At 39.3% G+C, this 26,843-nt stretch overlaps 1 protein-coding gene across 1 annotated transcript in view; it reads left to right on the plus strand.

Moving 5' to 3' along the window:
• Positions 1–19,695, plus strand: part of PPARG (peroxisome proliferator activated receptor gamma) — a 119,247-nt gene extending 99,552 nt beyond the window's left edge. Inside the window, 3 exon segments of the mRNA XM_030570807.1 lie at positions 3,179–3,451; positions 3,454–3,627; positions 18,734–19,695. Of these exon segments, the coding sequence (XP_030426667.1) occupies positions 3,179–3,451; positions 3,454–3,627; positions 18,734–18,981 (695 nt within the window). The 3' untranslated portion in view covers positions 18,982–19,695.
• Positions 19,696–26,843: the final 7,148 nt, after the last annotated feature.

Genomic DNA, 26,843 nt, shown 5'->3' on the forward strand with positions numbered 1-26,843 from the left:
AAGATATTTGTTGTAGTAATGATAGGAATTATGTAACCAGATGGGATGCTTTGTGTGCTCATTCACATACCTGTATCCAGAATTTTCAGGCATCTTACTTTTATTTCGTAGCAGGAACCTAAGATCCAAGAACAAAGCAAACAGGTATGATGGTCTTGTAGGTAGGTGCCTTGAGTCCTTGTCAGAGAGCAATGTAAATTATTTTGCAGGAGTGGCATTGCAAAGAGGTTAAAATCTTCATTTTGTAAGCATTGTCAAAGAATAGCAGGATTTTCTTGTGCTGACTTTAAATATCAAAAAAGACTAGTCAAAGAAAATAACAAATACATTCCTCAAAAAGACTGCACAGTTTCCAAGACTGATTTCTAAAGGTCTGGTTCCAAGTAAAATACAAAGGTATTAAAAGGTTTTACCACCAGACTTTTGTATATTCTTTGTATATTTAGTGTGATCTGGATTGCTTGTTAACCAGGGTACAACCAGACAATATGCATTTTAATATAGTTAAATGTAAATGCATACATGTAGAACAAAGAATGTAGGCCATACTTAAGGATGGGGGGCATACTGAATAATCATCTCAACATAAGCTCCCAGTGTAACACTGTGATCAAAATAGCTAATGCAATCCTTGGATGCATAACAGGGGAATCTCACATAGGAGTAGAGAGGTTATTCTACCTCTGTATTTGATGCTGATGCAACCCCTGCTGGAATACCGTGTCCAGTTCTAGCGTCCTCAATTCAAGAAGGGTTCAAAAAAGAGCCACAGGAATGATTAAAGGGTGAGAAACATGCCTTATAGCAGGAGCAGGCAACCTATGGCACGGGTGCCGAAGGCGGCACGCGAGCTGATTTTCAGTGGCACTCACACTGCCTGGGTCCTGGCCACAGATCCGGGGGCTCTGCATTTAATTTAATTTTAAATGAAGCTTCTTAAACATTTTTAAAACCTTATTTACTTACATACAACAATAGTTTAGTTATATATTTATAGATTTATAGAAAGAGACCTTCTAAAAATGTTAAAATGTATTACTGGCAAGCGAAACCTTAAATTAGAGTGAATAAATGAAGATTCGGCACAGCACTTCTGAAAGGTTGCCGATTCCCTGCGTTATAGTGATAGATTCAAGGAGCTCATCTATTAGCTTAACAAAGAAAGGTTATGGGGTGACTTGATTACAGTCTATAAGCATCTATATGAGGAGCAAATATTTTAATAATGAGCTCTTCAATCTAGCAGAGAAAAGTATAACATATTGGAAATTGAACCTCGACAAATTCAGACTGAAAATAAACTGTAAATTTTTAACAGTGAGGGGTATTTAACCATTGGATTCTCAGTCAATGGCAACGTTCTAATCAAGATTGGATGTTTTTTTTCTAAAAGATATGCTCTTTGGGAAATTATTTCAAGGTAGTTCTATGGCCTGTGTTATGCAAGGGGTCAGGCTGGTTCCTTCTGGCCTTGGAATCTCTGACCTATGGATTTTTCTATGTCTGGTGCCAAAGGGCAAATTGAAGACTTAAACAGAAACGTTGGTATATGTAGAATTGAGGCAGAAAAGTAAATGCCAAATAGAAATATGTAGCAACTTGTGGCTATTTATGATTTATTTTGCTGAATAACAAGGGGATCAAACATTCACAGCTACATACATAGGTCACAGTTTGAAGAAATATTTCTGCAGCTGCAACACAATAGAGTGGTACTAAAGATAGCTGGTATCTTACAAATTGTAGCTCTCCCTTATCCACATCTCCTTCTCCCCTCTCAAATGTAACTGTGGTTTTCCACCCAATTTCACAATTAAACAATTAAAATTGTATGTTTCTTAGAAGCAGAACATGATCCAATTGTTGGCGCATGTTTAAATTACTTTTTGGAGGGTCAGTAACATAGGGCCTGATCCAGTGCTTATTGAAGTCAATGGGTTGAATACATGAAGGCTAAAAGGCACGTTAGATATTATACCTCCCATGTTTCTTACTTCAGTTGAGGTGAATAACCAGATAATTACCTATGTGTGGGAAATGGAGGGAAGACAGAGTGAATTGTCAGAGGAAAAAACCAAATATTACCAATGATTTGGGAGGGTTGGTTCTTTGTTTTCCGCAAATAAACTAATACAATTCTGAGTAAATGATGCATGTACTTTATTTAATAATTTGGCCCCAAGGATAGAGATTCCTAAGATAAATTCGTAGTATTCACTTGTCCACTTCTTTTAACAGTTCTGTCATTGGCCTCACATCTGTTTATTCCAACAAAGATTGTTTCCGGATCACAAAAAAAGAATTTTGCTGGCATTACTTTTGCTAATTTGTTTCAAATTGATGTATTCTAGTTGGGTATTTTTAACAGGCAGACTCATTGTTGTGACCTGAATTTGATTATTCTAGTTTACTTTTTTGCATCAAGGAGTTTTTTTCTCATTAACAAGTTACTTGAGTTTAAAAAACTCTTAAGTTCTTTAATATATCAGTGTAACAGAAGATGCCATTTACAAGATAGTCAAGGTAAAACAGTTTTGATTATTTGTAACACTTACTAGGACTAGTATTTAAAAATGAGCATAACAGCATATGAAGTAATATAAATGTGAACATATTGTGTCTATCTATAGAAAAAGTATTGTACCAACATAACTACAAATTAAACAATTAAGGATAATATATTATTGGATATAAACTATTAAAATACATGTTAAAGCAATAATATTCTTTTATTAACAAACTTTCTGAACTTTGAATTCTTATAGTAAAACACTTGTGAAACTAAGAGAGGACAAAAACATTTATAGACACTTTTTAGGAGTGAAAATCAGTTCTGTATTTTAAAAGAAATTGCTTTCCTTGAATTATTTAAAAAAATTACCCTCTCCAAATCCCAAAACTCCAGGAAGTGGGTTCCCAGCAAGTGTAGGAAATCTGTAGGAATTACTTGGCCTTTCTGCAAACCATTTTTAATGCTGGAAGAAAGTTTGCTTCAGTGGATTTATCTGAATTTTAACCCAAAAGCAAAACTATTAGGTATATTGATGTGTATTTACACATCCCATGTCAACTTTCATGGGTTTTTTTAACAATGGTTTATGCCTTTATAGCCTTTCAGTAGGATAATGTATGTAGGAAGGACACATGAAACTCAATCCATTTTTACTTTTATTTTTAGCCATTCGTTATTACGACATGAACTCCTTAATGATGGGTGAAGATCAGATCAATTCCAAACATGTGACACCCCTGCAGGAGCAGAACAAAGAGGTGGCAATTCGCATCTTCCAGCGGTGTCAGTTTCGATCAGTGGAGGCAGTGCAGGAGATCACAGAATTTGCCAAAAGCATTCCAGGCTTTGTGAACCTTGACCTGAATGACCAAGTAACTCTCCTGAAATATGGTGTCCACGAGATCATCTATACATTGCTGGCCTCACTGATGAATAAAGATGAGTTCTCATATCCAATGGACAAGGATTCATGACACGGGAGTTTCTGAAGAGCCTGAGAAAACCTTTTGTAACTTTATGGAGGCCCAAATTTGAGTTTGCTGTGAAGTTCAATGCACTGGAACTAGATGATAGTGACCTGGCAATATTTATAGCTGTCATTATACTCAGTGGAGGTAAGTACTGCTTTATTTAATGCACAGTTTTATATAATAGACTTGCTACTTTTAACTCCTGTGAAAACAGGACCAGGGTTCACTACTAAGAGATCGAGACCAGATGGCTTAAATGTCGCCTTTGATCAACTCTCTGCTGACTTGATATTCCTTGCCTTCCTTCAGTTATTCCTTCAAACAGCAAGTGCAATGTGCTGTTGTCACTGATTGAGGCTGGACATGCCTGCTGAGTCAGCAATATTTTTCATCTTAAAATAATTAAATCAGAACGGTCTTACTTAAAACAGGAAGGGTGGGAATCTTACCAGCAAAACCATTTAAAAGTCACCCTACTGTAGTAAGAATTCTTTACACCTACAATTAGTTTGTGCAGCCTCTTAAATTTTATATTAATAATTTGGATTCAGTAAGAATGTCAAATGGATAAGTACTCAGCATTTGACTCTCAGGAATGTAAGGTTATTTGAATTCAGTCAATGATATTGACCTACATAGGGTTTTGTTTACCTTAAAAAGAAAAAAAAAATGAATGAGTTACTCAGAAAGTGAAAGCCTATTACAGTAGGAAAAAAACATGCCCTCATGGTCTACTCAACCTTTTCCATGCTGCTAGGCTAATAGCAATGTCTGTGCTTTGTGGACAGAATGGGTACAGAAATTAAGGCATCAATGTGTGTGCAATGTCTTCAACTTTCTGCCAAAGAGGACAGTGAATTTTCTCTCCTCTTTAGAAGAAGCAATTGGTATCACCTGCCTTTTTCTAATTCTGTCACATCTCTGGTATTCTGTGGATCAGTTTCAGGCAGCTGTCCAAAGCAGCACTCTTTCCATAGAAACCAGATACATCAAGCCTACACCGTAGGCCAGAGTCAGCTCTTCTATGCTGGTGCAGCCCATTGACTTCAGTGGTGTTGTACAACTGTAACCCAAATGAGCATTTGGCCTAGCTGGACTGTATGCTTATTCTCAGTTCTGCACCACAGATGTCATGGCAGACCTGTGCATGTTTCTGAATTCAGGTCTGCAACACAGCAAAGCAAAGTGCTTTTTTATTGAATTATCTTTAAACATAACACCATATGCTAACCTACAAAAATCAAACATTTTGTTGGAGTCTGTATGTATGATATACCATACATCACGTTTAAATTAATGTAAATTACTTTCTGGCATTCTGGGAAAATATCACAACATGTTCTATTAGACTAGCTGAATCCACTTCAAACAAGTACAATTCTTCTCAGAAGACCTTTGCTTGAGCAAGACTTCAAAACAAATGGATCCTGAGGACTTTGAATTAATTCAATAAAGCAGAATATGATATGAGATATTTTGGTTGGCGGGGGAATGGAATTATACAAGCTTAAAAGACACTCCAGAAAGTGAGCCAATAAAGTCTGAGTTTTCAGATATTACAGAAAAGTAACAGATGAGAAACAGGCCTTAAAAAGCTCTCCCATTTCTAATTGAAAAAAGGGAACTCATAATCTGTAGCTGCAAAACTGGGTCTGTTAAATTTCAGTGGTGTTGTTTTGCATTAGATGGAATAAGTATGAGGTAAGTCATCTTACGTTTTGGATCCCAGGAGGATAATAACCCACTAAGAAATGTTAATGTCTGTGAACCAGATTAATCAACCAATAATAATTTTTCTTATATGAATAATCTGAAAACCGAGATTCATTAACCACTTTTAGAATTTAATTAATTAGTTTTAATTATTCAGAATCTCATCCAGTCACTGTACATACAAATCCTATAGTTTTCTGATGTGAAAACAGATGTCTGAAGGTGATATCCTTCAACCTACTTTCAAGACTTTTAAAATAAGAAAGACGATGTTTTGAAAAAGCTCATCCCTCATCTAAGACAATGACATCTCTCTTCCTACATGGGGGTGTCCTCTAGTCAATAGAGTCAAATTGTACATATAAAAAACTAATTTTATAATCTGTGTTCCAGCTGTAGTTTATATTAATATGTTCTGTGGGAGTACATGAAGAACAGTGGTCGTTCTTTGCAGTAGGTAATTTAGTACGGACCGGTCCGACAAAGTATGGAAGTGAAACCCTGCTCTTTTGGATCTCTTGCTGTTTCAGTGGGAAGTTAGCCTACCAAATATTGAGGAATCAGGCCAGTGTCACCTGAAATTATGAGTTCTAAAACCACTACACCTTTATTAAGAGACCATTGACTCAAAGAATACTGTAATGTTAAGCCACCTCAAAAAGTCTTTTGGGTATATGTTGCAATACCGTAGAAAGGGGGAAAAAAGCCTAGTGACTGCTCTCAGAAACTTACAAAAACCACTCCAGCCAAATGCTTTGCTTCTGTATAAGTGATTCTGTCATTGCCTAGCGAAGTAATGTAGGTACACTGTCTTCTTAAGTGGTACTTGTTGCACTGTTTAAAGAAAAGAAGAAAGAAAAGAAGAGCTGGAGATATTTCTAGCTGAAACATTACACAGGAAAAATTCTGTTTGTGAAATGAAATCATTTGGAATTTATCACAGTTTCTCTAAAACTTATGAATTGCTTGAGACTGAAACAGTAGCATTTATGGCCTATTTTACAAGGCAAAATCCCCACATCAAAATGACAGAGAGAAGTGACAAATTAACCATAATGGCAACAAATTAAAAATAATTGCACCTCCACAGTCCACCCACTTGAGTTCTAGCTGAGCCATTCAAAGCACAGTGGGCCAGCTCATTCAGTTTCAATCACTTCAAAAGTTGCACTATGCTCATTATTATAATGCTAAACAGCTGTTCTTAATGTGCCTTTGTACATTTGCTTAAAAATAATACTGAAAATGTTTTAATTCAGGCAAAAAAAATTAATTATATAAAAAAATGCTGATGAGACAGAGTTGCTGATCATGGGCAACAGAATAATCCCCGTTTCTTAAAGAGACATTTTTTATCCCATTGTTAGCAATGTAAATTTTCATCAGAGCATTTTTTTAGTTACTGTAATTTTGAGAATGCATTCTGGTAAAATGAGATTTAGAAAAATGTTTTTAGAAGGGTTTTTTTCCCTTCCTGTCATCACCAGCCATCTAGCCCCGCAAACTCCTAGACGCAGATCCTCAGCTGCTGTGAATGGTCACAGATCCAGTGAAATCAATGCTGAAGGTTGCCTCAACCTCTTGCAGGCCTTTTAAAAACAAGAACTGTAGATGATAGGTGTATTTGCTGTTCTGTGACACCCAAGCAACACTGGCCTCAATATGTAAATGGTTGTGCCTATTTAACAGTAAAAAAAATTATTAAAGTTAAGGTTTAAAATCAAATTACACAAGTTAAGAGGGAAGGTACTGTACGTGTGGGGTCAGGCTTGGGTTAGGAGGGATTACAAGCATTGGTTACAAGGTTCACGAGATACATATATAGTGCATAACCAGCATAGACCCAGACTGGGGTGCAGGAGTTTTTAAAATGTCAGTGGATAAGTGGTCTTGGGTACGCCACCCATAGAATGTATTTAGAGTCTAAGTCAGTATTGGTGTAGTGAATAACTACATGGGTGGGGTGTGTCCCTTGGTTCATCAAGGAAGGAAGTGGGTTTTTTCCCTGACCGGCGTTCTCGATTACTCAACCTGGTACTAACGGTGTCCCGTGATGTGCGCCGTGTAGATGTCTCTGGACCACTACTAAATGAGAAACATTCAAGAAGCGGAGCAATGTGTTCAAAGGTACCCTTGAAACGGATCTGAGAGGGAGCAACATGTAGACTATATAAAATTTTCAGCAGTTCCATAGAGAAAATGACTGTTTCTTTTATGCAGTATTTTCTTTCTTTAAAAAAAAAATCCTATAATAAGCTTGTGAATAATGCCATATTGATACCCCTGGAGATCTTGATCTGCAGAACATCTATGGCACTGGATATTCAGGCAGTCCTGCCAATGTGCTGCAACACTGACCTAGAAGGGCTACCTTTAAGGGGTGAGAATAGTTCAGGCTTTATACTCATTCAGTCCTTAAACTGGCTGTCAACAAGGGTGGATTTAAGACACCTTTTCTCTGGTAAAAGGATTGCAGCTATATGCTCATTATTAGGGCCCTACCAAATTCATGGTTCATTTGGTACATTTCACTGTTTTAGGATTTTAAAAATTGTAAATGTCATGACTTCAGCTATTTAAGTCTGAATTTCACGGTGTTGTAATTGTAGAGGGTCCTGACCAGAAAAGGAGTTGTGGGGAGGCCACCAGGTAATTGTAGGGGTGGGGGGTTGCAGTACTGCTACCCTTACTTCTGTGCTGCTCCTGGCGGGGGCACTACCTTCAGAACTGGGCAACTGGAGAGCGGTGGCTGCTGGCCAGGAGCCCAGCTCCAAAGGCAGAGCCACTTCCAGCAGCAACACAGAAGTAAGGATGGCATGGTATGGTATTGCTACCCTTGCTTCTGTGCTGCTGCCTACAGAGCTGGGCTCTCAGTCAGCAGCCGCTACTCTCTGGCTGCTCAGCTCTGAAGTAAGCAGCACAGAAGTAGGGTGGAATGGTATGATATTGCTGCCCTTACTTCTGTGCTGCTGCTGGCGAGGTGCCGCGTTCAGAGCTAGCTGCCACTCTCTGGCCACCAGCCGCGACTCTCTGGTCACCCAGCTCTGAAGGCAACACAGAAGTAAGGATGGAAATACCACGGCCCCCCTAAAATACCTTGCAACCCCCAAAAAAACCCTTTTGGGTCAGGACCTCCAATTGAGAAATGCTGGTCTTCCCTGTGAAATCTATATAGAATAGGGTAAAAGCACACAAAAGACCAGATTTCATGGTGGGAGACCAGATTTCACAGTCTGTGATGCACTTTTCATGGCTGTGAATTTGATAGGGCCCTACTCATTTCATAGGAGTCATTATCTTTTAAGTTGGAAGGCCACTTGCTCCATATCAAAAGAGAAAATTCCCACATATTAACATTTATGATGGGGAAATGATGCTTGAAAAACTAATATTTTGCATCCAAATGGAAAGAAATCTCATTGTTTAATAGGAGGTATCAAAGTAATGCAAGCAGACTGAAAGGAAAATATTAGGCTTCAAAGTGGTCTGTTTTGTGCCCATTTCTGAATTAATTTGAAAGCACGCTTTTTCTCCGCACTAGCATACCCTCCTTCCTATAAAGTTTGTAATTGACAAGGTTACTGGAAAAGAGACAAAAGTTTGTTGATGTAGGCTGCAAAGGAACCTCTGTGAGAGGAAGACCAAAGAGGAAGAAAGAAAGGGCTTTTTCTATTGTTCTGGTCCTCTTTTTAAGGGGAATAGACTTCTAGCTGTGTACATTAATTTGGATTGGATTGGTAGAAAAGAGTATCTCATTTTACAAACTAGCACAGTGGTGAAGGCAATTCTAAGTCTTTCCCCTCCAAATATGTGTAAATCGTTGTTTAATTAAGCTAAAGTTAACTGTGTAGAACTTATTTCCTCTGTGTCTCATTTACTTCTCTGCTGTGGTTTCCTGGTATTTTTTAGTGTTGCCAAAATACGTGGTAAAGAGCTTGTGGTATCTTTAAAATTCTATAAAGCTGAGAGTGGCTGTGGTATGATATTTCTGTGAACCTTTATTTCACTGGTCAAGATCTCATGCTGGTTGCATATAGAGAGAATGAAAATTTGTTTGATTGGCTGTTTATTCCCATTATGTCTTACTCTTTTTCTTTGTTCAGGTGTGTTTGAGTTTATAAAATACTTCTCCAATAGAACTCTTTTACGTGTGTATGTATATGTATTTATGGGGGGTTATGTGTATATCCTACAGATAGAAATACTTTTACATATGAAGGACTAGAGCATACTAAATTTCTGATTCTATTATGTTGCATCCCAACTGTGAAATTGTATTAAGAGAAAGTGATTAAAACATGATACACTGAGGCTCTGATTCAGGAAAGTACTAAATACATACTTGAGTCCATCCATAATATTAAGTAATGGGGGGCATGGATCGCACTCCCCGTCAATACACGGGCCAGGGAAGCTCATGATCCAATTGGCAGACCAAATTTAGTCATGAATCTTGGTCATGTGCCCCTGAGGCATATTGTGCATACGCTAAGAAGATTAAGTATATGGTTAAGTGTTTTCTGAATCAGGGTCTGATTGACCCGACACCCTACTTTACCCTCTCCCAGTTCCCACCCCCCCAACAATATAGCACACTGAGCGCTAAAATGCATGCTTAACTCAGGGCACGGCTACACTTGCAGATGTAGAGTGCTGTGAGTTAAACAAGCCTTTGGAGAGTGCAGTAGGGAAAGCGCTGCAGTCTGGTCCACCCTGACAGATGCTTGCGCACTGGCATGGCCACATTTGCGGCATTTGCAGCGGCATTTGGAGCGGTGCATTATGGGCAGCTATCCCCGCATGCAAGTGACTGCAACTGCTTTTCAAATGGGGTGGGGTGGGGTGGAGTGTGACAAGGAGGTGGTTGTGTATATGTAGGGGGGAGAGAGAATGGGGCTTTGGGGGCTGAGAGCATGTCAGCATGCTGTCTTGTAAGTTCAGACAGCAGCAGATCCTCCCTCCCCCTGCCTCTCTCTCACACACCACAGCATTCCACACTATTGGCTTGCATATCAGCTGTCAGAACGGACTTGAAGGGGCATTTCCACATTCTTACAGGAGTTCAAAACAATGACAAGAGTGGCCATTTGACTTAAGGGGATTATGGGACATTGTGGAGGGCCGATCAGAGCAACAGTAACCCAACACTTTGTTCACACTGACGCCCATGCGTTGTAGCCAAGGTCCCGCAAACGTTATTCCTCTCATTGAGGTAGAGTACCAGCAGCGCTGTAGCCGTGGAGACAGAGTGCTCTGTGTGCCTTGCCAGTGTAGATGGGGAGTGAGCTAAGGTGCCCAGGGGCTCCTTTATTGCGCTGTAACTCGCAAGTGTGGCCAAGCCCTCAGTTTTCACATTTACTTTGCTTTAGAATTTGTAGTGAAAAAGAATCTTTTAGGGCTCTTCCTGGGGTTTTAGAATTAATATTGGGGAGTTTACCATGCTTACAAAACTACTATATTAAATACAAATAAAGTTAAAACAATGGCGTTTTTTAAAAGCACATTCTTAGCATATCTGTACCTATGTGTCTTCAATTTGATTTCTCTTACTTTACAGATCAAACCAAGCTTTACTTATTAGCAGTTTAGAGCATGTACATCTGGAGTCTATACAGACTCATGCATCATCAGTAAAATGACAGCTTCTGCATCACTGGTGATAATGCACAGCCAAAAAAAAAGATAGCTTCACACTCAGATCCTATGCTGAGTTTGTAGAGCTGAATATTAGAGAATTGTCCTTTTGTCTTGTGAACAGAGGTGTATTAAAAGCAGGATCCTTGTGATCCAGATTCCTTGGTTCACAGTGGATCCCTACACTGTAGTGAGTCTGAGTAGAAGCCCTGACTGACTCTGGGGAGAGAACATACACCAAAAACCTGTGTCTGGGGGGTAAACTGGGATGAAGTATTCTGCTTAGCTAGGAAAGAACAAGGAGTCTGTCAGAGGTTTGGGGGAAAGAAATGTCTCAGGAGAAAGGGATGCTAGAAGTTTTGGAGAATGGAAGCCTTCTTTAGTCTTAATTCACTCCTGCTTATAAATTTAGCAAATTTGTTAAGGAAGTCTCTGAGACAGAATAAATAGGAAATTAATGGGTCATTTTTGCATAGTCATTCCTCTGACTATAGATGGTTCCAAGCTAGGATTGCCAAACCTCCAGAATTGTCCTGCAGTTTCAGGAATTAAAGATTAATCTTTAATTAAAGATTATATCACATGATGAAACCTATAGAAATATGTCCTACCAAAATTGACAACCTTAGTCCAAGCAGTAAGTCTGGTTCCAGATCCCAACTCCACCACTTAATAGCCCACAAATTTGGGAGAATATTTGGCTCTGGGAATTTGGTCTGACCTGTTGTAAAAAGGTCTAGCTACAAAGTTTGGATCCAGATCCGCACTCAGACTGAGGATTTTGCTTCAGGCTTGTCTTTGCTTCCGACTTGTTGGGTCTCCTACTCTATGTTTTAGAGCAGTTCATGAGCCCAGAGTAGCTGTTCTTTGTTAACTGATATATTAAATCATTTAACCACAATCTGAAAAATTTGAGGTTTCATCACTGAATATTACCAAGGATTTTAGCACTGACCATTACAAAAATTACCCTTGTAGTAATCATGTTAGAACAATGAAATACTTCCTAATCAGACCAACAACTGCAGATAACTAATGTGGGCTTTGAACCAAAAACCTAATGAGTGCACTGCATGTTACAGACTGGTAAGTAAAACCCAAACTGCTGAGTCATATCTGTCTCCTCTGCAGAAATAGCAGTAGAAAAAAGTGTTCAATCAGCCATTATGTCTCTTTATGTATTTTATCATATTATGATTTCGGAATGTGTATTTTAACTCTAAATGACCTTAACTAATGATGGTTGTTATAGACATAAAATGTATGTAATTTTGCATGCTAGCATCAAACCTAGAGACATGCAGATGGACATTTTGTAAGTGAGAAATAACAAAAAATATAGTGTAACTTTAAGGACATTCAAGCCTAAAAGAGGCTTCAAATATGTAAAACCTATTTTTTGTCTAAGAAACAGTGAAGTATCACTTTAAACAGATACAGTCAGGTAATTTAAACCCAAAATTTGGGGGTTGTTTTGAAAAAAAATGTTCTGCAATCTCAGAACAATTTTAATTAATTTTTTTTCAATAATTTAAGACTGTTTATTGGATTTAAACATTTTCCTGCAGTGTTTCCAAACCAAATGAAATAAACCTTGTGCTAATGAATGGGGACCAGAAAGCAAAACTAACCAATAATAAACAAAAGTGAAATGGTCTAGTTTGCTTCCATTGTCCAAGTCAGGCAAAAGACAAGTAGTTAGCAATAAGTATAAACTGGTGAAAAGTATATTAGACTTTTAAAATACTTTCAGTCTTAATAAACTGGAATAACCTTTGTAATATAGATGAAGAAATAGGTCTTATAATTTTGATGGTTACCTAGTTCCCTCTAAGCTGCGCGGTCACTGCAGCTACCTATTAAGTGTCAGAGAGGTGCTCAGGGCTGCGTCGGGGAGAGATGGCTCTCCCCAAACGCCGGCCCAGCCCCAACCAAGCCCAGCACTGAACCTGCTGCGGCCAGGGGACAGACACCCCTCCCCCAGCCTCAGTCCAGCCCCAGACCTGCCACAGCCAGGGGACAGGTGCCTAGCCCCGACACAGCACAGTCCTGATCGGGGGATAGGCGCCCTTCTCCCAGCACAAACCTTGACCTGCCACAGCCAGGGTACAGGTGCCTCTCCCCTCCCAGCCCAGGTGCTGCTGCAGGGGAGAGAGAGCTGGAGGGAGTCCTATCTCCCACTGTAGCCACAGGGAGCCATATGGCACCCTAAACCCCTCATCCCCAGCCCAGAGCCCACACCCACAGCCGGAGTCCTCCCCCCCCCCCCCCGCACCCCAAGCCTCTGCCCCAGCCCTGAGCCCATCATCCCCAGCCCCATCCAGAGCCCACACCCCCAGCCAGAGGCTTCACAAACACCCCCACACCCCAACCCTTGCCTGAGCCCTGAGCCCTCTTCCACACTCCAAAGCCCTCTGCCCCACCCCACCATATGAATTTTGTTATGTGCACCAATATGGAGGTGATGTGATCTCCATATTGGTGCACATAACAAATTCATTCCGCACATGGGTGGGAAAACCTAGAGGGAACACCAGGATGATAGCCCTTTAATAGCTCCTCCATAGCACTCCAGTCTGTGCTTGCAGGGAATGGACTCAATGTGCTCTGTTCTCCAGTAACATCAACAGTTACACCACCCTCCCACTCACGTAAGCTTAAAGACAATATCCTGTTTCACCCCTCTCTCATCTTGGTCTTCTCTCACCTTAACAATTGCCACCTATTCATCCTTGCCCCCCACCTTCACCTCCTTTCTCTCTACTGTGGTCTATGAAAATGCTGTTGCTAGGACTGATCTGCCTCTCCCTTAGTCTATCCTCTCTTCAAATCTATATGCTAGCTTCGTCTCACTTTCCATGTCAATGTTGTCTCTGCCCATATCGTTGCTTCTCATTTCTATCTACCCCACTCTAACTATCTATGCCTGAGTGGCATAAGCACCAGTGTGCACAGCACTATGTCGGCAGGAGACACTCTACAGCTGACATAACTACCACCACTCGTTGAGCTGGTTTTATTATTATGTTGACGGGAGAGCTCTCCCATAGGCATATCCAGCGGCACCGCTGTATTGATTCCATGTATGTGTAGGCATGGCCTTAGTTTGTACTGACATTCCTAGTGTTTTTTATGTCGTCTGTTGTAAAACTCGACAAATATCTGGATGAGTTGATGTACCCCGTGGAAGACCTCTGCATACCCCATGGGGTACCCGTACCCCTAGCTGAGACTCACAGATCTATACTCTTCCCAAGTCTCCCAACTAAAGAGCCCATATCTATTTCCACTCTTGTACCTTCTTCCACAGTGCCACCTCTGCCTGGAGCTCCCTCTCTTTGTGCCCTGAATGACCTCCCTTCCCCTACTAATCCCTTCCCAAAAAACACATCTTCTTCTACCCTAGTGAGCGTGGTAACTTCAAGCTGTGCAGGTAATGCTTGCAGCTTCAACCCAAGTGTCTCATAGGTTTGAACAGTATTGTCTTGTTTCTGGTCTAAATAAGCTTCTTGAGACAGAGATGGTGTCATCCTCTGTTTGTAGAAGAGCATAGCATACAAAATAATGGCTCATATCCTGAAGTCATTACTCAGGCAAAATCTGTATTGCCTTCAATAGGACTTCTCTTTCCTTGGCATCTGGTTATTGAAAACTAACAGGTTGGAGATGGGGGATAGCTCAGTGGTTTGAGCATTGGCCTGCTAAACCCAGAGTGGTAAACTCAATCCTTAAGAGGGCCATTTAGGGATCTGGGACAATAATCTGTCTGGGGATTGGTCCTGCTTTGAGCAGGGGGTTAGACTAAATGACCTCCTGAGGTCCCTTTCAACCCTTATATTCTGTGACCCAATAGGCCTTTGCCAGCTTCACTGATCCTAGTTCCAGTGCTTCATTAGGCTGGGTTTTATAAAGGAGCCTAAGGAAGTCAGCCATTGAACTTCAGTGGAATTTGAATGCCTAATTCACTTAGGCTTCTTTGTAAATCCCAGTCTAGATGCTGACATTTTGGGTTTGCTTCAGAGGCCCAGCAAGTCAGATTTGGGGATGATTTGCCTTGATTTGGGTTTTACACTGGAAAAATTCATACCTCGATAATTCCCAGCATCAAGAGAGACACAGGGGAAATGGAGGCTAATCCCAAGGTATGGTCTTCATGCTTGTTCAACCTGTATTTTGCTGTGCACTGAGTCATATCCAGCTGGTTCAGTTTTCCTCATCAGCAAGGCAGTGAAATTTAAAGCTATAGCATCCAAAAGACAAAATTATTAACAGCTTAGAAATATCCAGTTGGGAGGTTTATGAAGGATTGATATGAGCAAATGTGTATTGTACCAACTTCAATGTACTCAGGTAGTCTGAAAATAAGTCTTGATAATTTATCCAAAGTCCGGTAGGCCATTTTAAAAATAAGTCTTGATGATATTTCCAAAATCCTCTAGGAAATCAATAAGAAAGTATTGTTCATTTGCAGGTGATTTTTCTGTTTGCAGATATTTACACTACACGATATTTTTGGTTATATTGCCAGTAAACTGGTATATGTTTATATAAGTGACTTCTGCCAGCCAAGCACAGGTTAATAATAAAATCAGGAACAAAGGAAGACATTCTTTAAAAATGTACTAAAATTTTGGGATAATGATTTCTGGGAAAAGATTACTATGTGTGTAGTACACTGAGTGAAGAGGAACAGCTAGTTTCTAGGAAATCCATGCTGATAAATCATGACTTTCCTCTACACAAATAAATATTTTGCTTCAGTTTATGTAATGATTTCCTCTCTTATGATTTTGTGATTGCTCTGTTCAGTATATACTTGTAAATGCTAGAAATGAGCTTGAGCCAAAACCCGAAATCCAAGTGCCCCTAAACTTCAAAACTCAGATTTTGATCTGCAGCTGCATCAGACTAACATTCTATTGAGGAAGAACTGGAATGACACATCAAACACTGCTCTTATATAGGAGAGATTGTTGCATTGTGATGAAAATTGCTTTCTCCACTCCAGATCCAGATCCACCAAAATAACAAGCCACTAGTTTTGGTAACTGAATCCGAGGTTGTTCTGCAGAGCAGTAACCATAGGACTACTAATCTGGCCCTTTCTAATGTCCAGGCATGATTTTCCAGTGGACTAAGGTCCTTTTAGGTCACCCTGGTAGAATAAAAGGGGCAAAGATGACTATATGCACTCTAAAGGGAATATCCCCATCTGGCACAGAGCTGGTTTAAGGCCTGTACACTGACCTGCTCCCAGTCCTCTTCCAAAGCAACAGGCCAGAGGCAAAGAGGAAACACAGCCAGAGTACAGTACACTCCAACTATTTTCTGCTTCCCAGGGCCTGTAGGGGACGATGGTCAGCCCTAACATAAATTAGCTTAGTCCTGAGGTTACTGTAGTTTACACTAGGGGCTGGACAAGCCCCAGACTTGCTTAGCACATGGGGATTATAAATGTGGCATAAAGCCACTTTTATTGCCCCCCACATACCCCTTTATTCCTGCCCCAAGCACAGGGATAAAATGATTGAGAATCAGGTCCTCTCTCTTCATAAAAGTGCTTAACTGTAGATATTTTATCCATGATGGTGTTGAGTTTCTTGTTAAAGTTGTGATTAGTTTCTTGGCTTGTCTGCAGTTGGCGTTTCTAACCATTGGTGTAGCTATAGCTGCCCTGTTGCAAACCCCTAGTGTAGACACATTACATCTGTGTAAACCACAGTTTATGCTATGCTTCTTACCCTGGGTTCAGATTGCACCAGTACAAGTGGCGTTTCATAGCAGTGTGATGCATCTCCTGTAAAGGATTGTACTGGGGGAAGCCATAACAATTGTAGTTTCACTGGTGACTAAAAACCTCAGTCTATACAAGGCCTAAAACATGGCAACATTGTAAAAGCAAAGTGAAAATGAACTGAGATTCCTGTAAGCTAATGCTGAGTTAATCTGGTGACTGGAGAACAGGTACTTCATCTATCAAACCCCAACTTCGGCCAGGCAATAATACCACTTAGTGCTATATAAAGGAGGTAAGCATCATTTTCCCCATTTTACAAATGGGAAATTGACACAGCAGTAACAGGACTGCCCAAGGTTACTCTATAGCCAGTCGCCAAGCTGGGAATAGAATCAAGGTTTCCTGGGTCCCCAGTCTAGTGCTTTATCATTATGACACGACATCCTACAGAATACCTAATCAGCAGTTAATTTAGAATACCCACTCTCCTTTTCACATTGGACAGGTCTCCATATCGAAGAAAACACCTCCATTGTGCCCAGATGTATGCACTGCTTGTTAGTGATCAACTTTTGAGACTAATCTGTTGGCTAAGCAGTAAATGATTAACTTCTGCTTTGTCATGGGCACATGTAGGCCATACCCAATGTAAAGTTGGTTTACTTGGTTACATATTAGCGACCTAAGAAGTAACATGTCATTGACAATAATTATCAAATGTGACAACTAGTGCAATTACAACAGCGTTCAGCCATGTCCTTAACTTCTGTGGCCATAGATTCAAATTTTTTATTACATGAAGTTAGATAAATTGCCATGAGTCATGTTAAGTAATAATGGCCATGACCTAATAAAAGGAGTTGGAGGAGGGAGGAGTTAACAGAACAAATGTTGCTATTAAAGATTTAATCTTTCTGTCAAATGGTTTCACATGAATAAGAGACCTAAGCAAAGCTATTTTTAAAGAACAAGACATAGCAGCAGCATTGCCCTGCAATGGAATGCTATTACGAAATAAAAAATCATGTATTCAAGTAGTTGAGCCCAGATAGACATGGCATATTGGAAGAGAAAAGGGAAAATTGGGCTCAATATTAAAAGCCTGAAACAAAAAGAAGGGCCAGATTCTCCAGTTCCATATGGTTCCTTTACATAGCTCATGTGCTGAAAGGGTTCGAATTCTGGTTGTAAATGTCTAAAACAGAATTCCCCTCATGGAAGAGAACTCTCTGCTATCATGAATCCAGTAGAGGCAGCTCCAGCACCAGCCCTCCCCACGCACACACACACACATATCCTCCATTGGCATACGGTTCCTGAGATCCCCTCTAACTGCTGTTGGGGCAGAACCAGGGAACCATAACCAGCTCTCTGAAAGCCCAGTGGAGTATGGACATGGGGAATAATTAAGAACAAAATCTTTAAATCCAGCAAGTTAGAATTATGAAGACACTGTAGCCCAAAATCTGTGGCCCTCAGTCATGTCTCCCATTGAAGTCACATTTGTGGCTTGACTAGTTTGCTTTTTCAGCATCCATCCAAGTTTTTATATTACCGTCATCTTCATAGGAAGAATCGTTTGCAGATTTTAAAGAGGTATCAAACACTAGTAGATCCAGTTGTCTATATGTTGATGTCCATTGGTGATTTACCCAGTGAAGACTTTGATGTCCTTCAAGTGTATCTTATTTACTTACTCTTCCTTCAACAAGGGAAGCTGGTGTAGAATATGCATTGCAATGTACTACATACATATGTCTATACAGGGCCACCGAGAGCGGGTTCGGGCCCTGGTGAAAAAAAAATTTGGGCTCCCCAGCAAGGGCGGACCGACAAAGCCGGAGAAGGCTGGGCCCCGGGCCCCCTTCCGGACTGCTGGGCCCCAGTAATTTGTATCGGCTCCCCCTCCCACCCCCGTCGGCCCTGCCTCTATATCTGTAACTAACGGAGCTTGTACCCTTTCTAAGACTATTTTTCCTTGTGATGCTTTAATAAGAGGCTGTCTGTTAAAAAAAACATAGGAAATCATCAAACAGCATTCAAAAAGTGAAACTTTAGATAGTGTGTTGGAGAAACCTTTGAGAAGCGAACGACTGAGGTGTTCTTCTCCAAACCAAAGTTAATATTTTATTCACCAGTTCCTTCCCCCACTATTATTTTTCCTAGATCGCCCCGGTTTGTTGAATGTGAAGCCCATTGAAGATATACAAGACAATTTGCTGCAGGCTTTGGAGCTCCAACTAAAGCTGAATCACCCAGAATCATCACAGCTGTTTGCAAAGTTGCTTCAGAAAATGACGGACCTCAGACAGATTGTAACAGAACATGTGCAGCTGTTGCAAATAATAAAGAAAACGGAGACAGATATGAGTCTTCATCCACTCCTACAAGAAATCTACAAAGACTTGTATTAATGACCACAAAAATTCTAATCTGCTGACATAATGTACGTTCTTCAAATTGCACTATTTCTTGAGGGAAAACATTACATACCTAAGAACTTACTGTGAATACCATTTAAAAAAGAGAGAAAGCTTTAGTATAGTAGATGTATTTTATGCATATTGTTTATAAAGACACATTTACAATTTACTTTTAATATTAAAAATGTCTATATCATGAAATTGTTGGCAGTATTTTCAGAATTAATTTTTTAATTATCTTATTTCTTAAAAAAAAATTGCTTGTCCAATATGTTTAAAACTTTATTGAAGTTGGTTAACAGTGCAGTTAATTTTCAATTAAAAATAAAAGTCTTCTTCCTCAAACATGTCTAGAGGAAATCCAAGATACTACATCTGGTTCTATAAGTGAAACTCAAAAGTTAGCAACAAAAACAATGATTGAATCTCAGGTTATTGAAATTCTTCATGAGAACTCAGAAGACTATAATTATACATACTGTGCCTGATTACATTGGACCCACTCTAGACTCTTACACTGCCATCTCCAAATATAAGTGACATCAGGAAACCACCAGCAGTGTTACGACATTTTTAGGAACAAGAAGCCTTTTTAGTTAACTTAGTCCAAGAGCAGTCTATGCTATGCAACTGAGGCTGAGACCTATTTCACATTATGCACCACCATCAAGCAGCATATTCTGCTCAAAGTGCTATGTAAATAGAAATAAAAGTGACTTATGAACATCAAGCAGGGTTTGGATTTGTTCTTCAAGTCATAAACCCACAATATAATCTCCCACTGTGTTAGTTTGTCTTTCAGATGTCGGTGTTTCTTGTTGGGAACATGGAAGTTTTGAGCTGTTCATTACACATTAATTTTGTTGTGTGTTGTCCCCAGCATGTTAGGTAAGAATACACTAAGGACCAAATTCAGAGGCTAGTTTGATTGAATCTAAGGGAAGCTTCAGTAACTTTCACCTTCTTTTAGTACTCTCAGCATTGAATTCGTACTCCCTTAGAGTCAGACCCAGGAATCAACATATACCCTTAAATGCCATCTGTGACATTGGTCCACAGAGGGAGTTTAGTTGATGTAAGTCTCACTGAGGAGCCAAAAGGCTAGAGATGGATGTTGCCAAAAGAGCAACTAACTGGATGGCATATGGTAGAACAGGGAGTTGACACCAAGTGAGAATCCCTTGATGTTTTTATTTATATATCACAAAGTATGCCTTAAACTTAGTGAGCCAAGTTCAAAGGTGATGTGTAAGTGGATCAGGAGGAGGGTATAAGTTTGTGTGTGAGTCTTCAGAATTTAGGCCAGATCTTTACTCATGAGTGAGTTTATTAATGTCATGACTGTTCATGTTATGGGAATGAATAATCCAACAAAAAGGAGAAGAGTATTCTGCTCGCTGACAAAGAAGTTTCTGAGTATAATCTATTTATAGGAAACACATTTGAAGAAAAATTATGTTAAACACCTGAATACATCTAGGACTCAGCTATCATCTCTCTCTCCAGGCCAATCTAATAAAAGAGCAGGGTGGCAATACTTTTTGCTAAACACTTCTCTTTTATTGTTTCAGTACAATTTGTAAATACAGCAGGCAGATATATTTTAATTCAGAGGTTCTTGAAAAGTAAACTTCTCACCTTGGCCAATGCATATGCTCTGAATCACAGGCAAGCTTTTTTTAAAATCAGTTTTTTAGTGACTTGCGAAGTTTTATGGAAGGAGATATAATTCTAGGGAGGGTTTTAACAAGGTGCTTAATTCCATTTTGGATCAATTGTATGTACACAGAGGTGTTGGGGAGGAGCAAATGCAAATTTGTTGCATCACTTAGAAAATGAGGATCTGTGGGATGTCTGATGGGAAATGAATCTGGATGTCAGGGACTATACATATTATTCTGCTACTCATGGATCTTATTCCAGGATTGATATGATTTTCATTTCCAGGGTTATGGCTAATTTGGTCAAAAAAGCTAAACTGGGAGTTATAACTTGGTCTGATCATTCCACTGCAAGATTGGGACTCAGTAGAAAAACAAAGGGCCTGGTGGTTGAATGGAGCTTTGTTGTATCACCCCCTTATAATCATAAACTGGAAAAAAAATCAGTATTATATAGAATAAAGTGATATGAGGGTTCTCTGAGATGCTGGAAAAGCAGTAATGAAGGGAATACCTATAAATAAAATATCATACCTCAAAAAGATGAGAGCTCTTGAAGAAGATACTTTAGTTAAATAACTTTCTTTTCTGGAAGGAAACATACATCTATAGGGTCTAAAAAATATATAAGAAATTAATTGAAATTAGAAGGAAGATTAAACTGTTACAAACAGGTAAGGCTGAGCAAACATTTAGCTATATTAAACAAAAATATTATGAAAAGAGCAATAAAGCTGATAGGCTTTTAGACAGAAAGTTAAAACAGAAACAGGATACATCAGCCATCCTTCTGATTAGAAATAAAAAGGGATATTTAGTAACTGGCATCAGCCAGATTTCTGAAACGTTTTCTAAATTTTTTCTATACTTTATATACTTCAGAACATCCAAGTCCTGAATTTATCAATAGATATTTGAGAAATATAAAAATCCTCAGGTCTCAGAGGATGATGTGGTAGATCTTGATAGGCAAATTACTGCAGAGGAAGCTGAAGATGTAGTTAAGAATTTAAAATCCAAGAAAGCTCCAGGTCCCACAGGTTTTCTGGGGATTATTATAGAGCTCTGAACAAGTGTTGGTCCCTATTGTAACTGAATTGTTTCTTGGTATATTACAGAGGAATGAGATTCCAGATTCATGAAAAGAGGCAAAAATTGTAATCATTCTAAAAGAAAGATCTTACCAATTGTGTATCATACAGACCTATTTCTTTAATTAATGTGAATTCTAAAATTTAAGCCAAGGTGCTAGCAAACGGATTAAGTGTCATCTTGGCCAAATGTGTTCACTCGGACCAGTCTGGATTCACTGTTGGCAGGCATCTATCTGATAATATCAGAAGAACTCTGAATTAGATCTATAGTGCTAATTCTAGCAATTCTTCCTATGTGCTGCTTTCTTTGGATACTGAGAAAGCCTTTGGCAAATTGGAGTGGGAGTACTTCAGAAAGATTTTGGAAAGGTTTGATTTTGAAGATCAGTTTTTATAGGGGCATATTGGTCCTCTATACTCGTCCTTGAGCATCTGTTTTGGTTAATAGTCATTAATTCCCTCCTTTTAATTTGTCTAGGCGTATGCGATAGGGTTGCCCGTTATTCCCCCTGCTGTTTGCTTTGGCAATGAAACCATTTACAATAAAGGTGAGAAATAGCCTCTTGGTAAAGGGCATCAAAATGTCTTGCGGATTAGAACACAAATAGCTTTGTGTGCTGACAATATCTTATTATATTTGCAGGATCTAGAAGATTTATTAAAAATTATAAAACAGTTGATTTTAGAACTTGGGCAGGTATCAGGTTTCCAAATAAACTATGATAAATCTGAATTTTTAGGAATGAATATTCCTGACAACCTGTTGTCAGCTATATAAATTTAAATGGGTAAAGGAATCTTTAAAATATTTAGGAATTAGTATTGCGGAGAAACATAACAAATCTTTTTAAGGCAAATTACCCTCCAATGTGGAGTAAAATAATAAAAGGCTTGTATGAATGGAACAAATATTAAATTTCTTGGTGAGGTAGAGTAGCCTTGGTAAAGATGAAGGTCCTCCTAAAGTTATTGTTTTTGTTTCAGTGCAACCCTATAGGTATAGCTGATATGGCATTAAAACATGGCAGAATGAGCTATTAAAATTCATATGGAAAACATAAAAAACAAAGGGTGAGTTCTACAGTTCTGCATAAGCCTATAAAAGCAGAGTGGATTAGCTTTCCCTAATTAGGTTTATTACTATTACTATTATAATTTTATTTTATCATGCATCACAATTAAAATGTGTGATAAATTGGGTTAAAAATAGACCACACAAACACTCAGTAAAACTCAAACAAGACTGGAGCCCAAATTTAGCTGTTCATAGTAATTGTTGGATTAAAAAGAAATGTACGTCACCAAAATCATTCATCCAGATCACTTTAGCAGCTTTGGACAAATGTTGCCATTGATGAGGCCCTCTCCCTTAGCTACTTCCATTAATAATCAGAATTTTATCCCTAGGAATTATCAGAGTGACTATTCATTCTGGGTAAGAGCTGAGATTACTCAATTTGGATAGCTGTTCCTGGTTTCAGTTTTGAATCATACCAAGATATATGTAATAATATAAATAATTTCAAGATCCCATATTTTCAGTATTTACAAGTAAAACATTTTATTGTGAAATCTGAATTTACTTCTAAGCACATTTGAGGAGTTGACCCAGGAGCAAGCTGGAACAACTTCTAAGGGCTTGTCTTCACTATGAGGGTAAATCGACTTAAGTTATGCTACTTCAGCTATGTGAATAACGTAGCTGGAGTCGACATAGCTTAGGTCAACTTACCGCAGTGTCTTCACTGCGCAGTGTCGATGGGAGACACTCACTGGTCAACTCTTCTCGGAGAGCTGGATTAACGGGGTCGACCAGAGAGCGCTCTGAGGTCGATTTAGCAGGTCTTCACTAGACCCACTAGATCAATCCCTGCTGCATCGATTGTAGCTGCGTCAGTCTCACCATAGTGAAGACCAGCCCTGACATATATACAATTTTAATTGAAAAAGTTGTTGATAAGAAAACAACCCAGATGAAAAGATGGGAAAGGGATCTGGACGAAGAAATTAATCTAGATGAGTGAGTCTCTATAAGGGGAAGGGAATATACATCTTAAATTTTTATAGTTCATAAATAATTTTTTTATAATTTATAAATTACTTTATTAATGGCATTTGACTCCAGTTAAGATCCATTGTATTTTTGCTACTACGGAGGGGCTCGGTTGGAGGGGTTGGAGGAAAAGGGGGCATATTTGCATATGAGGTGTTTGAGTCCAGGAATTACACAGTTTTGAGAGAAAATTATTGGAAAGTCATCTTATGAAAAATGCTACCTTCCTAAAGATCACCAGACCTGCTTATTTAATGTTTAAGTAAAGGATCTGCATTTTAAATAGAACAACATATACATTTATATTTTATTGTTAGCAGCTAGACTATGTATTGCACATTACAGGGAAAATGTGACCCCTCCTCCTATGGAATTGTGGTATAGTAAAATACAGACTGTTTGTATAAGGGAAAAGCTTTCACACCAAATACAGGAGCGGTTTTCAAACTTTTATACTGGTGATCCCTTTCACATAACAAGCCTCTGAGTGCAACCCTCCCCCTTATAAATTCAGAACACTTCTTTATATATTTAACACCATTATAAATGCTGGAGGCAAAGCGAGGTTTGGAGTGGAGACTGACAGCTCAGGAACCCCCATGTAAGAACATAAGAATGGCCCTACTGGGTCAGACCAAAGGTCCATCTAGCCCAGTATCCTGTCTTCCAGCAGTGGCCAGTGCCAAGTACCCCAGAGGGAATGAACAGAACAAGTAATCATCAAGCGATCCATCCCCTGCCACTTATTCCCAGCTTCTGGCAAACAGGCTAGAGCTTCTGGCAAACAGAGACTAGTCCCATTCCCCAGTTTGAGAACCCCTGAAATACATACACAAAAGAAGTCCCAAAAAGAGGATTGCTATTTAGAAATTTGGTCACTCTTTTTAGCGTACTCAGAAGAGGAGATCTCTTCAGCCAGCAAGACAGAATCTTTAACTATGTTCTTGGAATATTAACCTGATCCTGAACAAGTAATGTACAATGTAGTATGTTAATGTTTTATTGCAGCTTGGCCTTGCTAAAAAGTTTTTTTTTTTTAAATCTAAGCCAGATCTTCAGCTGGTGTGAATTAGCAGTATTCCAGATCTTTTCTCAGAGACTCCAAATTGGTATAATTTACATGTTGAAGGGGTTGCGAGAATATGTAAATTAGAGCAGTTCAGAGTTTCTTAAAGTCATGGCCCAGTCTTGAAAATACTTCCTACCATCCTCAGTGCTTACTAATGTGGCAGCTATTGGACTATAGCTGGTAGTAAGAATTATGTCCAGCTGGAAGTGCTTGCAGAATTGGATCCTTAGGCTTGTAAATTTGGCCCTGAGCATTAAAATTCACGGATGAGATTGCAAACTCAGTATGAAGTATTGATCAGCTTTGCTCTCCACAACTGGCAACAAGATCATTCCTGGTGATTTAAATGTGACTGCTATAAATCAAATGGAATATCGAAAGGGGATTTATGATGACAGTGCTAGATGTTCCCTGCACTGTTCACACCAGGAGCATGGTGTTTACTGAGTAGCAGGTTCTAACAGGAATTATATGTTCACCAATTTGTGGCTGTTAAAATTCAAAAGGGAGTTGTGATGGGATGTCCATCCCATACAAGGCCTGAATGAGTTAAGATGGCTAGGAGGGCCAATTAACTGCCCAGGCTGCACTTGGAGGAGGATCCAGGGAGAAGAGATTAATTAGACAAGGCTCAGCTGGACAGGAACAGGGTAGGGTCTGTATAAAGCCCAGGAGCTGAAAGCAGCTAGGGGCAGCAGTTTGCAGGTAGCCTATGGTTACTCCCTGGGAGAAGGAAGTTTGGGCCAACAAACCCAGAGAAAGGGGGAGAGTGAGAGAAGTAGGAAAGGTTCAGGAGAAAAGCAGCAAGATATGGAGTAGAGCAGATCTTGGCTGCCTATGAGAGGGCCTCTGAGCTAGAACTTGGATTAGAGCGTGAGCACTGGAGGAGTGGCATGGTCAAAGCAGTGAAGAGAAGACTGCCATTTTGTATAGTAGGCCTTTGATACCTCTGGGAGGGGAGACATGCATAGTGACCTGGCCAGAGGGCCAAGTCATGAAGAAGGAACATCTGGAGTTGCAGAGGAGGCAAAAGGATGACAGGAGAAACACATCCAAAGGAGGGCGCAAAGCCCTGCCAAACTTAATCCCCAGGGGCACTAGAAGGAGATGCCAGTAGTGGTGAATTAACCCTGTTACTGGAATACTCAATTTTTTAAATTGTTTTTCATTGGATGTCTGCTATTTGAAATTTACCTTGTATCACTATAGTGGGAAAAACCTCTCTGATCCAAGAATTCATCCCTTCCTGTAGGAGGACATCACATATTAACTGATGCAACAGTGGACCTCAGCTAAAAGGCCTCAGACTATATACTTCCCATAAATAATGACACACAGCACAAATTATGGATCTGAAACTGCATTTCTTGTGCAATCCAACCTGATTTCAAAAGGAGTTAGAGGTGTCCAAATAATGCAAGATCAGTTCTCATAGAGAACAATTCCAGGGAAAGTACATAAATAGGCAAAACTGAAACACTATCTGAAAAAACAGTGGAAGAGATACATTGAAAACAAAATTAAGGTCATGGCTTTGTTACAGGAAAAACACTTGTGTAACCAAAAGCACATTAACTCACATAGCTTCATTTTACTTTATTGCAAATTGGAACGTTTAAGGAAAGTAGTAGTTTACTAGTGGCACTGTTTGAGTAGTTCAGTGTAATATGGATATACAGTACATACATTTTATAGTTGCCCACAAAGTTTTTTTTCCAGCAGTGGGACATATTAATGTTTATGTTAGTTATTAGCCATGAAAATGTTCTGATTCTAAATAGTTACATTGTGATTAGGAAACTTTGCTTAAAATACTTTTCTACAGGGATAGGTCTTATGGGAAAAGTGTTCATTTAATGGACAACTGCTATGTACTAATTTAGAATAAATGACTGTAGTGAGGATATGAAAATGTTTTCTCAAAAAATAATGTTTTCTCTTGTGAATTATACTTGTAATTTTGGTCTAATTTTAAA

Source organism: Gopherus evgoodei, chromosome 7 (assembly GCF_007399415.2).
Source record: "Gopherus evgoodei ecotype Sinaloan lineage chromosome 7, rGopEvg1_v1.p, whole genome shotgun sequence".
Taxonomy (NCBI): domain Eukaryota; kingdom Metazoa; phylum Chordata; order Testudines; family Testudinidae; genus Gopherus; species Gopherus evgoodei.